Raw genomic sequence first — 15,471 nt, forward strand, 5'->3', positions numbered from 1 at the left:
AGTTTGAAGGATGTCGTAAGCTCTTCCTTTTTTCTACTTTTTCTTTTTTTTTAAAAAAAATTCAATGAACGTTTAAAGGAGGATGTTTTTTTCTTTTTTATTTTTTTTAAAAAAAAATATGTAGATGAAGAAGAAAAGGAAAAAGAAAAAAAGGGGGGGAAATATCAATATAAAGGTTTATAGGAAAAAAAAGAGAAAAAAAGAAGAATGTTTTTAAGGAGTAAAGGAGGTACGTTAGAAGGAGGGGGAAAAAAAAAAGAGGATTTAAAGGAGAACGAGAGAGGATAATAGAAGTAAAAGGGAAGAAAAAAATATATATATATGGAAGGTATAAAGGAAAGAAAAATCTTGAAAGGAAATATAGAAAAAAAATTTAAGGGGAAAAAATAAAGATTTAATGGGGGAAAAAAAAAAATAAGGTTTAAAGAGAGAAAAATAAAAGAAGCAGGGAGGTTTAAAGGAGAAAAAAATAAGAAGAAAGTTTATTACTCCTCTTTCTAACAAAGGAGAAGAAGGAAAGAAGAGAAAAGAATAGAAAGAAAAGGAGAGGTATGGAATGGAAAGAAAGAATGAAAAAAGAAAAGAAAACTACAGATGATTTAATTCTACATTTCGGATGGGAACATTTTTGTTTCAAGGAAGGGTAGTATTCTGTGAACGAATATACCTCCTCCTCCTTCTTTTATACGCCCTGTCCCACCTTCCCCTTTATCCAGCGTTAACGTTCCCCTTTTACATATACATAGAGGAATAGGTAAACGGACACGGGGGGTGGGGAGGGAAGATTCCAAAGGAGTAAAATAAAGAAAGAGAAGGAAGGAAAAAAAAAAAAAAAAAAAAAAAACAAAGAAGAAGGAGGTCTCGGGTTTAGGAGTAAGGTTTTAAGATTTAGGGATAAGTGTTTAGAGGTATAGGAGTAAGGGTCGGGGGTGTAGAATTCAGGTTTCGGCTTTTGGATTAAGGTTTTAGGGTATATGAATAAGGTTGTAGGGTGTTAGATGTCACATTCCGGGTTTAGGAGTAAGGTTTTAGGGTATATGAATAAGGTTGTAGGGTATAGAAGTAAAGTTGTAGGGTGTTAGATGTCAGATTCCGGGTTTAGGAGTAAGGTTTTAGGGTATAGGAGTAATGTTTCAGGGGTTAGCTTTTGCTGCTTTAAGGGGGGAGGTTGAAGGAAAAAATCCTCGTAGACGGGGACCGGATACGACACAACAACCGGATGGTTGGAACCGGAAACGAAACACTAACCTTTAAGTTGGCAAAACCAAAAACTAGTGACAAATCCGACAAAGAGGGAAAACTCGGACATCCAAATCGAATAAGGCATACCCTTTAAGTTTACGAAGAGAGTAGGTGTGAACAGGCATCTGGCGATTTTGTACATAACAAAATTTATCCAACCTTTTTATATATTTTTTTATTAAAAATAGCACATCTGTACAAGAGCACTCACACAGAGAACTAAAGGTCTGTATATTTTGCGTCTTATTTTTTTGAAAGGGTAGAGTGTTACATATTTTCTATTATTGTAGAAGAGAAAAAATGGCTCAATCAAGTAATAATTTCCAGCAGCTGGTGAAGGAATGGTATAGTAAAGAAGGGAAGGATCCGACGAAGGATGCGGTAAGTACTTGGACAAAGGATATATTTTTTTTTTATGTAGGATTATTGTGTGTGTGTAGGGGTGGAGGAAAGGCCGTGACCATAACCAACTGTACACATATATGTATATATATATATAGATGTATGTATATATGTATATGTGTCTTTAAATTTTTTGTTCTACAGCCTGTATTATTACAGAAACTGAAGGATATGGTGGATGCCTTTATGAGGAAAATAAATAATGTTGATCCGGACGATAAATCAATTGGGGAAACCGGATGCGGCGAAATTATCTTCGGCGGGAAAAAAATAACAGACGAAAAGGAACAAATATGGTGTTCTTTTCTATTACAAAATTTAATGAAAATAGAACTCTCAAAAGCACAGAATGCGAGCTTACCTTCACACAATAAAAAAATGCAGGAGTATATACAATGTCAGGTTATGAGAGCATTGTCTTATATATACAGTGACATGTATTGTGGGGTCAATGAAAGTTTAACAGCAATTTTTAATAAAGTAAATGAACAACAGTGCACAAGTTGGGGCTCCCCAGGCAACTGCGGTTCTTGTCAACATGGAATTTTGGACACAATGTCTGTGGGTGGTCAGCGTGTTTTAGATCACATTTTTGACAAAATGAAGACTGGTATACCAGTTTTCATAAAACAGTATAAATTGTCATTTAAGGAACAATGTAACATTACTAAGCCAGGCCAGAAGGCATCCACTCAACTCGACCCCAAAGTACAAAATCTCATAAATCAAATAAGGCAAGAAATACTTTCAGCAACCGCATCTGTGTCATCTCCCACGGCAAAGCATCAATACGATGCATTAGCCGATGCATTAATACAATGGTTCACGGACAAGAAAATATCAGTGGCAACTGACTTTAAGGTAATAATAAAAAAAAAAAGAGAAAAAATTAATATTAAAAGAAAACAGAAAGTACAGAAATCGATATAAGGGAAAAAAAAAAAAAAAAAAGATAATAAAGAAAATAAAGAAAAGCGGGAAAAAAATAAAGGTGCATGAATCACTGCGTAGGTGTAAAATATTCCGCACTTAGGATGTGTAAGATTTCGCATTTTTAGGTTGCGGGATTTATAATATTTTTACGGTGTATATGTGTAAGATTTCGCATTTTTAGGTTGCGGGATTTATAATATTTTTACGGTGTATATGTGTACGATTTCATATTTAGGTTGCGGGATATAATATTTTACGGTGTATATGTGTAAGATTTCGTGTTTTTAGGTTGCGAGATTCATAATATTTTGCGGTGTATATGTGTAAGATTTCGTATTTTTAGGTTGCGAGATTTATAATATTTTACGGTGTATATGTGTAAGATTTCGCATTTAGTTTTGCGGGATATAATATTTTTACGGTGTATATGTGTAGGATTTGGTATTTTCAGGTTGCACGATTTATAATATTTTACGGTGTACATGTGTAGGATTTCGCATTTTTAGGTTGCGGGATTTATAATATTTTACGGTGTATATGTGTAAGATTTCGCATTTTTAGGTTGCGGGATTTATAATATTTTACGGTGTATGCAGTATTTCGCATTTTCAGGGGTGTATGTGTAAGATTTCGCATTCTTTAGGGTTTAAGGTTTCAGGTTATAAGAACAACAATATATGGCCTGGTATTTTGAGGATTTAGGGGGAAGTTTTCTTTTTTTTTTTTAAAAAAAAAAAAATAATATAAAAAAGTAGAAAAAAAAACAGAATGTGTGTTCTTAAAAAAAGAAGAATTTTTTTTTTTTCTAAAAATAAAAAGGTGTCCATTCACCAAAAAAAAAATAAAATAAAAAAGTTGCAAACAAAATGAGAAATAAACATGGGAGAAAGAATCTTTTTTTTTTTTTTTTCTTTTTTTTTAATAAAGTTCTAAATATGAATGTTTAGCGTTCTTCTACACATTTTTCGCGGAATCGTAATATAGTCCGCGCGGGGAAGGGGGGCGCTCGCCCGCGGATGTCCCATACATTTTTTTTACGAGAACAAGATATAACACCTATTAGGGGCAACTCTCGAAGAAGGAATAAAAAAAAAAAATTTTAAGAGAAAAAAAAAAAAAAAAAGAAAAAAAAAAAATGTGGTGGGGGGGGAGTGTATGATGAGGAGGATTTGAGGGTGCTAGAAGCCAGATTCCGGGTTTAGGAGTAAAGTTTCAGGGGTGTTGGAATAAAGTTCCAGGGTGTAGGATGAAGGTTGCCGGGTATAGGAAGAAGGTTGTAGGGGTGTTAGAATAAGGTTGTAGTGATTTTGGAATAACGTTGTAGGGGTGTTAGAATAAAGTTGTAGGGGTGTCAGAATAAGGTTGTAGGGGTGTTAGAATAAAGTTGTAGGGGTGTCAGAATAAGGTTGTAGGGGTGTTAGAATAAGGTTGCGGGGGTGTCAGAAATCAGATTCCGGGTTCAGGAGGAAGGTGTCAGGGTGTAAAAACTTAGATTCCGGGTTTAGGACAAAGGTGTCAGGGTGTTAGAACTTAGATTCCGGGTTTAGGAGGAAGGTGTCAGGGTGTTAGAACTTAGATTCCGGTTTTCGGAAGGAAGGGATCAGGGTGTTAGAACTTAGATTTCGGGTTTAGGACAAAGGTGTCAGGGTGTTAGGATTTAGATTCCAGGTTTAGGAGAAAGTTGTCAGCGTTTTAAAACTTAGATTCCGGGTTTAGGGTGAAGTTGTCAGGGTGTTAGGACTTAGATTCCGGGTTTAGGAAGAAGATTGTAGGGGTGTTGTTATAAGGTTTTAGGGTATAGAAATGAAGTTGTAGGGGTTTAGGAATTAAGGTTTTAGGGGGGTTGGAATATGGTTTCAGGGGTCAACTTTAGCTGCTTTAGGGATGGGAAAGGAAAAACTGCTCGCAGGCAAATCTAACCCGATACTACACAGAACCCCAGATGAATGCCGCAGGCATTCTCTCTGAAAGACAAAAACTCTTCGAGGAGAAAACCCGATACTGTACAAGAACCGGATGGGAAGGGTAAAAGCTGAAGCTACGCCCCATCCGGACCCTAGGAGAACTGGAAACTACATCAACCGGACAAGGGACACACAGGGCGAAGGGGAAATGGATAGTGGGGAAAACCGGACAAAAAGGAAAAAAAAAAAAAAAAAAAAGAAAAATAGAGAATGTAAAAAAAGGAGGGAGGAAAGGGAAAAAATAAAAAGAAAGTAAAAAAGAATGAAGGGAAAGAAAATTTTTGCGTTCCGATGGTATGATAATGATACATCTATTTATACGAGTTTATTTATTTTATAGGACAAATTATGGACTCATCTAGAAGAAATATTCGACGATATTATGAAAAATGTATTCCAGGACCCGACAGAAATTAATAGTATGTGTAGTGGGATAGTGGGAAACAGGAACCGGAACTTCACGACTCCGGACAAGGAGTTATGCAAAGTTATGGTAAAAATACGATCATATATAAATGGAGTAAAGATATTGCCATATAATAGATTCGGAGAAGTACAGAGTATTACTGGTCAGGAGGAAGTAGATGCATATTTACGATGTCTACTTGGGAGAGCAGTTTTAGTAAGGTGGTTGGGCGGTCACACGAGTAAGGGGAAAGTTGCAAGAACGGTTTTAGACGCTGTTAAGAAATGGGATGGTTTTAGTAAAGTGAAGGAAGAATATAGGAAATGTAATGAATTAGATTTAGGCAGAATGCGTATTGCGGGCAATTATATATGGCCCCAATTAGAAAAATGGGCCACAGAGAAAAAGGGGCCAAGTGCAAAGAGCTCTTATATAAAGCAAGGTATCCAGAGACTAGAGAGTATTAGCAATCAGGGCAAACCTAAGGTACAAGCCAAGAGTCCAGCGAAGGCAGATCCTCCAATCCCACCGGAGGATCAGGATGCTTTGAAAGAATTGTTTGTAGTAAAGAATGTCGATCAGGTGGAAGAATTAGTTCAAGAAGCAGAAGTAGCAGCTGCTGCAGCAGCACTTGCTGCTGCTACTCCTAGTGATCCAGGTGGTGTTGCTGGTGTTGGTACTCCGGCAGCAGCGAAGCCAGCACCACCAACTCCTGAAAATTGCATCCAGAAGGAAAAGAACAACTTATGCAATCGCCTAGATTGCATGAAACATTTATGGGAGAATAAAGCAGCAGCAGGAAAGACGTCTACCTCTGCTACGGTAAGGGAGAAAAGTGTACATATATGTATATATGTATACACTTATACGTATACGTATATATATGTATGCACATACATGTATATATATGTACATACGTATGTATGCGTATACATATACATAGATGTATACATGTATATGCATATGCATATATATATATATATATATATATATATATATATATATATATATATATATATATTATACCACCACCTTATACAGAACACATTTTGGACCAAGGATGTGAAGGAATTGTGGAAAGAACTATCCAACGCCATGAAGGGGAAAGAACATGACAATGGAAGTGGATGTAGTAAAATTGGAGATAGTAATGGTGGCACTGAACCAAGGGATGCAACTCATTCCGAAAAGACGGCATGCAATTATTTGCATGCCGGCTTCAAACAATTATACGAACCGGATACTTCGTTATCAGGAACGACTAACAGTGGTAACTTATCTACGAAACACCCATCGTTTAGACAAACGATGGGTTGTTTCTTACTTCACGCTTATGCAAAAATAATGAAAGAAAAAGCAACTTGTCTTATTGATGATGGAATACAGAAGGCATTTGATTTATGGAAGAAGCCAGAGGATAAAGCTCCAACTTATTGCAGTGATGCCAATGGCAAGGAACCTTGTGTTCCTTGCCAATGGCAAGCAGATGACAAAAATTGGGAAAATTGCACAATAAACACAAATGTTACTAATGGCCAGTCCCTTGGCCAAGGGGAGAAGATAGAAAGGAAGTTAAAGACCATCGTCAATGAAGGCGACTTCAAAATAAAACAAATGCTAACTAAAATAAATGAAATGAATAAATTATGTGACCATATGAAATGTATAGCATCCTACCTAAATTCCACAAACGGAAAACAACCGAGTAAAACTGCGGTAAGGGGGGAAACAACTGTACATGTGTACATGCATATATACATATGTATACATGTATATGTATATGAATATGCATATATATATATTATACCACCACCTTATACAGAGCACATTTTGGACCAAAGGTGGCGAAGTTGGCAAACTATGGACAGAATTGTCAGAGGAAATGACCAAAAATGGCACAAACGGGAACACCGAATGTGAGCAGGTTGATGGGAGTAGACCTGCCACTGAACCTGAAAAGAAGGCATGCAATTATTTGCATGTCGGCTTCAAAAAACTAAAGGAACTTTCACAGCCCACAACGCCTCCAAAAAAGGACGATAAAATCTTGGATAAGGACCCATTGTTGAAACAAGCGATGGGTTGTTTCTTACTTCACGCTTATGCAAAGAAAATGAAAAACGACGCGAAATGTGAAATAGAAGCTGGAATAAAGAAGGCTTTTGAGGTTGGTGGTAAAGATTTAAGTAATAATGTTAATTGCAATGGTGGCAAAGGACAATGTGTCCCTTGCCATTGGAATGATGCCACCATTGACGACTGCGAAATTAACACAACTGGCACCACCCCAAAAGCGAAAGTAACGGACAAATTAACACCATTTCAAAACGAAATGAAAACCACCTTAACTACCATCATGGAAGAAGTAAACAAAACCGAGTCTTTATGTGACAAACTCAAATGTGCCGTACCCAGATGGTTCCAAAACCAAAAGAACAAGAACCAAGCAGGGAGTAGTGGTAGTAGTACTGCTAACAAGACTTGGGTAAGTATTACTACCATAACCACCACAACACTTAGTGGGAGTGGAATGAATATTTAAAAAAAAAAAAAAAAAAAATTCAGATTCTGGGTTTAGGAATAAAGGTTTTAGGGGTACAGGAGTAAGATTCTATGGTATAGGAAGAATGTTGTAGGTTACAGGATTAAGGTTTTAGGGGTATTAGAATAAGGTGGTAGGGGTGTTATAATAAGGTTGCGGGGGTGCTATAATAAGACTGTAGGGGTGTTATAATAAGGTTGTAGGGTTGTTGGAATAAGGTTTCAGGGGTATAAGAATAATGTTTTAGGGTATTGGAATAAGGTTGTAGGGGTGTAGGAGTAAGGTTGCAGGATTCAGGATTCAGGTTCCGGGGTTAGCTTTAGTTGCTTCAGGGAGGGAAAGGAAGAACTCCTCGCAGACAGGGACAGGATACTACACCAACCGGATACTATATCAACCGGATACTACACCAACCGGATACTACACCAAACGGATACTACGCTAACCGGATACTACACAACCAATTACATATATATATAACCTTTTCTTTTTTTTTTTTTTACAGTGTGACTTTTGGGATACGACTGTTAAAGACGCGCTGGATGAGATGTTCAACAAGATCGAGGAGAATGGAAAGAACAATGCAACCAAAACTGATGGTCCATGCCGAGGTTTTGGTGATGGTAATGCTGATAGTGTCGAAAGAAAAGCATGTAATCACATCGCGGCTGGTTTAAACTACATTAAACAGATTCCAAATGGTGCTACTGCCACTCAGCCTAATGGTAAAGACAACCAACTGCTCCAACAAACAGTTGGTTGTATTGCTCTTAACATGTACGCAACTAAAATAAAAGAAATGTCTCAAGATAAATGTCCCATTGATGAGGATACAATAAAAAAAATGTTCAAAACATGGAATCAAAAAAATAATAATATTTCGTGTTTGACCTCTGGTGGTGCTAATAATAAAGATTGTTTTGTTTGCGAAAGAGAAGACTTTAGTGGTTGCAACCTCCTCGTTGATGAAGACCTCATTGGAACATCAGCATCACCAAATGGACAAAAATGCAATGATAACAAGGACAAAGACAATGTCCAAATTCAAGTGGACGAACTACTCAAGGAAAACAACACCCCCAAAGTGAAGGAAACATTATCTACTATCACTGACATTAAGACCTCTTCTTTCTGTACTAAACTCCAATGCGCTGCGAAACAATACCACAAAAGTAAAAAGAAAGTTGGGAAATCCCTAACGACGCTATCATGGGTAAGGAGTGTGTGTCCCTTTGGACATAGAAATAGCATATATACTTATACATATATGTATATGTATATATGTATATGTATATATGTATATGTATATGTATATATATATGTATATATGTATATATGTATATACGTGTATGCATATATGTATATGTATACATATATATATTTTTCTCTTACTTTCTTCTTCTTTTATGATCAGAGTGAAATGGAATCAGACATTAGGGCTGCATTAAAGCAACTTCTAAATCATATGACCAACGCGACGAATCAGAAAGCAGTTGACCAATACTGCAACGAAAACAACGACAAATGGGGTAAATATGGCACTAAACAGAGCCAAACAAATAAAGCAGCTTGTTTGCTTTTTGCTTCAGGATTAAAGCACATTTATGGCCACGGTAATGGCCGTCCCAACGGCCACAAGGTTGGCCCGGTTAATGGCCCATCGTTTGCACAAACGATGGGTTGTTTATTTCTTAAAGAATATGCAAAACAATTGGAAAAAATGGCAGAAGATAAGAAAGAGTATAAGGTACATCCTCTTTGTAGCGTAGATAAGGGCATAAAACATGCTTTTGAACAAAGTGCAAAAATTATGAATGACACACCTCCATGCAAAAATAATGTCAATTCTTGTTTTGAATGCAAAATTGACAAAGATTATGATGATTGCAAAATTGGCCAAGACAAAATAAAGGACAATGTGGAATCACTGTTCAAAGACCAACAGAACAAAAACCTAATGGAAAAAACATTAGAGAATACACTTTGTCCCATCCTTCCTATGGATTTTCTTACCCCTTTTCTTCCTTTGGCTCCTGTCTCCATTGGTCTTTCTGTTATGGCTTATTATCTTTGGAAGGTAAGATAAAAAAAAAATAAAATAAAAAAAAAAAAATTTTTTTAATGGTTAAAAGGAAAAAAAAAATTTTAATGGACAAAATTAATGGTTAAAAGGAAAAAAAAAATTTTAATGGTTAAAAAAAAAAAAATTTAATGGTTAAAAGGAAAAAAAAAATTTTTCTAATGATTAAAAGGAAAAAAAAAAATTTTAATGGTTAAAAAAAAATAAAATAAATGTGTAAAAAGAACATTTCACAATCTTGAGCAAAAATATCCTCTCATTTTTTTTTTTTTTTTTTTTTGTAGTATTTTGGTCCTCTTGGTAAAGGAGGACCGCGTTTCCGAAGATCTCCTACTGAAATTCCTGGTCCATCAGTACAGGAACAAGTCCTGGATCATGTGCAGCAAGATAGTTCACATGAATATCGATTGGTGAAGGAACGAAAACCTCGTTCTGCTCCAACGAGAACGAAACGTTCTGGTCCCGTGAATCGCCGCACGATTATTGAAATTCATTTTGAAGTGTTGGACGAATGTCAAAAAGGGGACACACAATGGAACCAGAAGGATTTTCTGGAACTTTTGGTTCGAGAATTCATGGGATCCGAATTAATGGAAGAAGAACAGGTTCCTATGGAAGGGGTTCCTTTGGAACGTGTTCCAAATTTAGGTTCCGGGTTTATGGTTTAAGATTCAGTGTTTAGGGTTTATTGTTTAAGATGAAGGATATTGTTTTCACACCTTTTGTCCTTTTTTTTTTTTCCTTTTTTTCCTTTTTATATTTTCTTGAAAAAAAAAAAAAAGGAAGATTTTTTCTTTCACATTTATTCCTTATTTTGTTTGTAACTTTATTTATTTATTTTTTTTTTTTTTTGGCGAAAGGACACCCTTTTGTTTATAGAAAAAAAAAAAAAAAAAAAAAAATATATTCTTTCTTCCAAATTTTATTCTTATTTTGTTTGCAAAAAATTTTTTCTTTTTTTTTTTTTTTGGTGAAAGGACACCCTTTTGTTTATAGAAAAAAAAAAAAAAAAAAACATTCTTCTTTTTTCTTAAGAACATTCTTCTTTTTTATTTAAGAACACACATAATTTTTTTTTTTTTTTCTTTTTATTTGTTCTTGAAAAAAAAAAAAGTATAAAAAAAAAAAAGAAAAAAACCAAATAATGGGGGAAAAAAAAAATAATGTACACTGTGTTCATAATATTTTCCGTGTAAAAAAAAAATATAATGGTTCCATATAATCATAAAGACCATGTCTATACAATAATCATTATAAGATGTTACTAAAAAAATTAGACAAGTGTGATGATTCATGCTAAAAAATTACATACACACAAAAAAAAAAAAAAAAAAGAAAAATTCATGATATAATTTTTTGAAATGGGAGATTTTTTTTATTTCGCATGATATAAGGGTTGAATTTTTTCCTTTCCGACCTTCTTAACGTTACACATATGGGATGAATAAATTTTCTTCGGTACAACTTGAACCCTGAACCCTAAAACCCTGAAATGTGAAGACTAAACCGTGAAACATAAACCCCTAAACCTATACTCTACAAACATTAAACCTGAACCCTAATCCTAACTTTACCTTAACACTAAACCCTGATGCTACTCTGACCTTAACCCTAAAACCTGATTATAATTTCACCTTAACACTAAACCCTAATCATACATTCACCTTCACCCTGAACCCTAAAACGTAAACCCTAAATCCTGAACCATAAAAACTTAAACCCTAAATACTGAAACATAAAAACTTAAACCCTAAATCCTGAAACGTAATCCCTAAAAACAAAACCCTAAACCTGGAACCTTAAACCATAAACCCTAAACCCTAAACCCATAAACCCGGAACCTTAAACCATAAACCCGAAACCCGAAACCTAAAACCCTAAACCCTTAAAACCTAAACCCTAAACCGTCAACCCTAAACCATGAACCCTAAACACTAAACCCTGAACCCTAAACCCTAAAACCTGAAGACTAAATCCTAAACCCTAAACCGTCAACCCTAAACCATGAACCCTAAACACTAAACCCTGAACCCTAAACCCTAAAACCTGAAGACTAAATCCTAAACCCTAAAACCTGAACCCTAAATCCTGAACCCTAAATCCTAAACCCTGAACACTAAACTCCTGAACCCTAAACTGTGAACCCTAAACTGTGAACCCTAAACTGTGAACCCTAAACTGTGAACCCTAAACTGTGAACCCTAAACTGTGAACCCTAAACTGTGAACCCTAAACTGTGAACCCTAAACTGTGAACCCTAAACTGTGAACCCTAAACTGTGAACCCTAAACTGTGAACCCTAAACTGTGAACCCTAAACTGTGAACCCTAAACTGTGAACCCTAAACTGTGAACCCTAAACTGTGAACCCTAAACTGTGAACCTAAACTGTGAACCCTAAACTGTGAACCCTAAACTGTGAACCCTAAACCGTCAACCCTAAACCATGAACCCTAAAAACTAAACCCTGAACCCTAAACCCTAAAACCTGAAGACTAAATCCTAAACCCTAAAACCTGAACCCTAAATCCTAAACCCTGAACACTAAACTCCTGAACCCTAAACTGTGAACCCTAAACTGTGAACCCTAAACTGTGAACCCTAAACGCTGAACCTTAAACCATAAACCCGGAACCTAAATTTGGAACACGTTCCATTGGAACACATTCCATTGGAACACTTTCCATGGGAACTCGTTCCAAAGGAACACCTTCCATAAGAACCTCTTCCTTAGGAACCTGTTCTTCTTCCATAAATTCGCTTCCCATGAACTCTCGAACTAAAAGTTCCAGAAAATCCTTCTGGTTCAATTGGGTGTCCCCTTTTTGACATTCGTCCAACACTTCAAAATGAATTTCAATAATCGTGCGACGATTCACGCGACCAGAACGCTTCGTTCTGGTTGGAGCAGAACGAAGTTTTCGTTCCTTCACCAATCGATATTCATGTGGACCGGCTTCCTGCTGCACATGATCGAGGACTTGTTCCTGTACCGATGAACCAGGAATTCTTAAAGGAGCTCTTCTGAAACGTCTTATTTTACCCAGTTGGCCAAAATACTACAAAAAAAAAAAAAAAAAAAGGAAGGAGTATTTTTGCTGAAGATTGTGAAATGTTCTTTTTACACATTTATTTTATTTTAACCATTAAAAAAATTTTTTTTTCTTTTAATCATTAAAAAAAAATTTTATTTTTTTCCTTTTAACCATGAAAATTTTTTTTTTTTTTTTTTAACCATTAAAAAATTTTCTTTTCCTTTTAACCGTTAAAAAAATTTTTTTTTTTATTCCTTTAACCATTAAAAAAAAATTTTTCCTTTTAACCATTAAAAAAATTTTTTTTTTTATTCCTTTAACCATTAAAAAAAAATTTTTCCTTTTAACCATTAAAAAAATTTTTTTTTCCATTAAATTTGTCCATTAAAATATATATATATATATTTTTTTTTATCTTACCTTCCAAAGGTAATAAGCCATAGCAGAAAGGCCAATGGAGACAGGAGCCAAAGGAAGAAAAGGGGTAAGGAGATCCGTAAGAAGGATGGGACAGACTGTATTCTCTAATGTTTTTTCCATTTGTTCTTGTTTCATGGAATCGTCCTTGAACATTGATTCCACTTTGTCCTTTACACTGTCTTGGCCAATGGAGCAATTAATATAATCATCCTTTAATGTGCATTCAAAACAAGAATTAGGATCATTAGTATCTTTGCATTGAGGTGATTCTTCCATAATTTTTTCACTTTTGCTAAAAGCATGTGTTATGCCCTTATCTATGTCACAAAGAGGATGTACCCAACTATGTCCTTGTTTTTTCTTATTTGCCATTTCTTTTAATTGTTTTGCATATTCCTTAAGAAATAAACAACCCATCGTTTGTTCAAGCGATGGGCCATTAAACTGGCCCTTAACATGGCCCTTCCTTTGGGCAATACCATGGGTATAAACGTGCTGCAGTCCTGCAGCAAAATGCAAACAAGCTGCTTTATTTGTTTTCCTTTCTTTATGGCCAAGTTTATACCATGGGGGGTTGTTGTCATTGCAATATTTGGCAGCGTCCGACTGCTTCTTGGAGTCGTTCATATCTTCTAGAAGTTCATTTAATTCCTTTCCGATCTCATTGCTCAAGGCATCCTAAACATAGAACAAAGAAAAAAAAAAGAAGTAAGAAAAAAAAAAATATATATGTATGTATACACATATGTATACACATATGTGTATACATACATATATACATATATACATATATACATATATACATATATACATATATACATATATACACATATACACATATATACATATATGTATACATATACATACATATATATATATACATATATGTAGTTGTTATGGATGTTGGTTCCTTTACCCAAGTCACTGTTCCATTCTGGCCTTTTTTTTTATTGTTCCTCATTCCGTATTGTTTAATGGCACATTGGACTTGAGTACAGAATGATTCTATTTTATTTATTTTGTTTAGTGTTTTGGTCATGTTAGGGGTGTTGGATTTGGGTTCGGAGTTGGTTGCGTCTTCGTTGTTGAGGAGGTCGATCATTCTGTCCTTTACTTTGTCAGTGGGATTGCTGCCAATTCGGCAATCGGGAAAATTTTCATGTCTTTCGCAAAAGAAACAAGAATTAGTACCACTACCAGTTTTGCATGAATTTGCTCCACTCCTAGTGGCATTACTATTATTATCAAAAGCGTATTTTATTGCCTGTCCCAATTTAGTTCCATCGAGAGGACATTGATCTGTTGCTTTTGTAATTAATTGATCAGCATAAAGATTAAGTGCTGCGCACATCATAGTTTGTTTAAGTGGTACAGCATGATCATCCTTTTGGTTGTTGTTGTTCTTAATATCAGAAATGTGTTTTAAACCTAAAGCAAAAAGCTTACAAGCTTTTTGCTTTGCAGTTTTTTCTCCGCCGGTGTCGTTTGACCACGAAGAACCAATATTCTCCTTGCAGTATTGGTCAAATTCCTTCTGTTTCCAATGCCCATGATTCGTAATTTTTTCTAGAAGTTCCTTTAATTCTTCATTAACGACACTGTTTATCTCATCCTAAATATAAAACAAAAGAAGAAAAGAGAAAAAAAAAATATATATGTATATGTATACACATATGTATACACATATGTGTATACATATATATATACATATATACATATACATATGTACATATATGTGTATATATATGTCCTTTCCTTTTTTTTTTTTTTTTTTCTTCTCTTTGTGTTAGTATGTCGGTTGTGTTAGTATGTTGGTTGTATGTTAGTATGTTGGTTATGTTAGTATGTTGGTTGTGTTAGTATGTTGGTTGTGTCGGTTGTGTTAGTATGTTGTGTTATGTTAGTATGTTGGTTGTGTCAGTATGTTGGTTCTTTGTTAGTATGTTGGTTGTTTGTTGGTTGTGTTGTGATTGTGTTGTTGGTTGTGTTAGTACGTTGGTTGTGTTAGTATGTTGTGTTGTGTTAGTAGGTTGGTTATGTTAGTATGTTGGCTATGTTAGTATGTTGGCTATGTTAGTATGTTGGCTATGTTAGTATGTTGGTTATGTTAGTATGTTGGTTATGTTAGTATGTTGGTTGTGTTAGTATGTTGTGTTGTGTTAGTATGTTGGTTATGTTAGTAGGTTGGTTATGTTAGTAGGTTGGTTATGTAAGTATGTTAGTTGTGTCAGTATGTTGGTTTGTGTTAGTATGTTAGTTGTGTCAGTATGTTGGTTCTGTGTTAGTATGTTGGTTATGTCAGTATGTTGGTTATGTTAGTATGTTGGTTGTGTTAGTAAGTTGGTTCTGTGTTAGTATGTTGGTTGTATGTTGTGGTTGTGTTGTGTTAGTATGTTGGTTGTGTTAGTAAGTTGGTTATGTTAGTATGTTGGTTATGTTAGTATGTTG

General features: G+C 35.1%; 2 protein-coding genes across 2 annotated transcripts; one reads left to right on the plus strand and one right to left on the minus strand.

Moving 5' to 3' along the window:
- Positions 1–1,542: 1,542 nt before the first annotated feature.
- PKNH_1116300 (SICAvar, type I) lies at positions 1,543–10,237 on the plus strand (the record flags this gene model as incomplete). Its single annotated transcript, XM_002261302.2, has 8 exons — positions 1,543–1,623; positions 1,789–2,505; positions 4,882–5,769; positions 5,989–6,663; positions 6,770–7,432; positions 7,995–8,702; positions 8,904–9,566; positions 9,854–10,237. The coding sequence occupies 8 exons, from the start codon at positions 1,543–1,545 to the stop codon at positions 10,235–10,237; spliced, it is 4,779 nt and encodes a 1,592-aa protein (XP_002261338.1).
- Positions 10,238–12,183: 1,946 nt separating this feature from the next.
- On the minus strand, positions 12,184–14,635 carry PKNH_1116400 (SICAvar, type I (fragment); the record flags this gene model as incomplete). The annotated part of the gene is made up of 3 exons (XM_002261303.2): positions 12,184–12,627; positions 13,024–13,701; positions 13,940–14,635. Coding segments are annotated over 3 exons (1,818 nt in total), but the record flags the coding sequence as incomplete, so codon positions are not given.
- Between the last annotated feature and the right edge of the window lie 836 nt (positions 14,636–15,471).

This window comes from Plasmodium knowlesi, assembly GCF_000006355.2.
Source record: "Plasmodium knowlesi strain H genome assembly, chromosome: 11".
Taxonomy (NCBI): domain Eukaryota; phylum Apicomplexa; class Aconoidasida; order Haemosporida; family Plasmodiidae; genus Plasmodium; species Plasmodium knowlesi.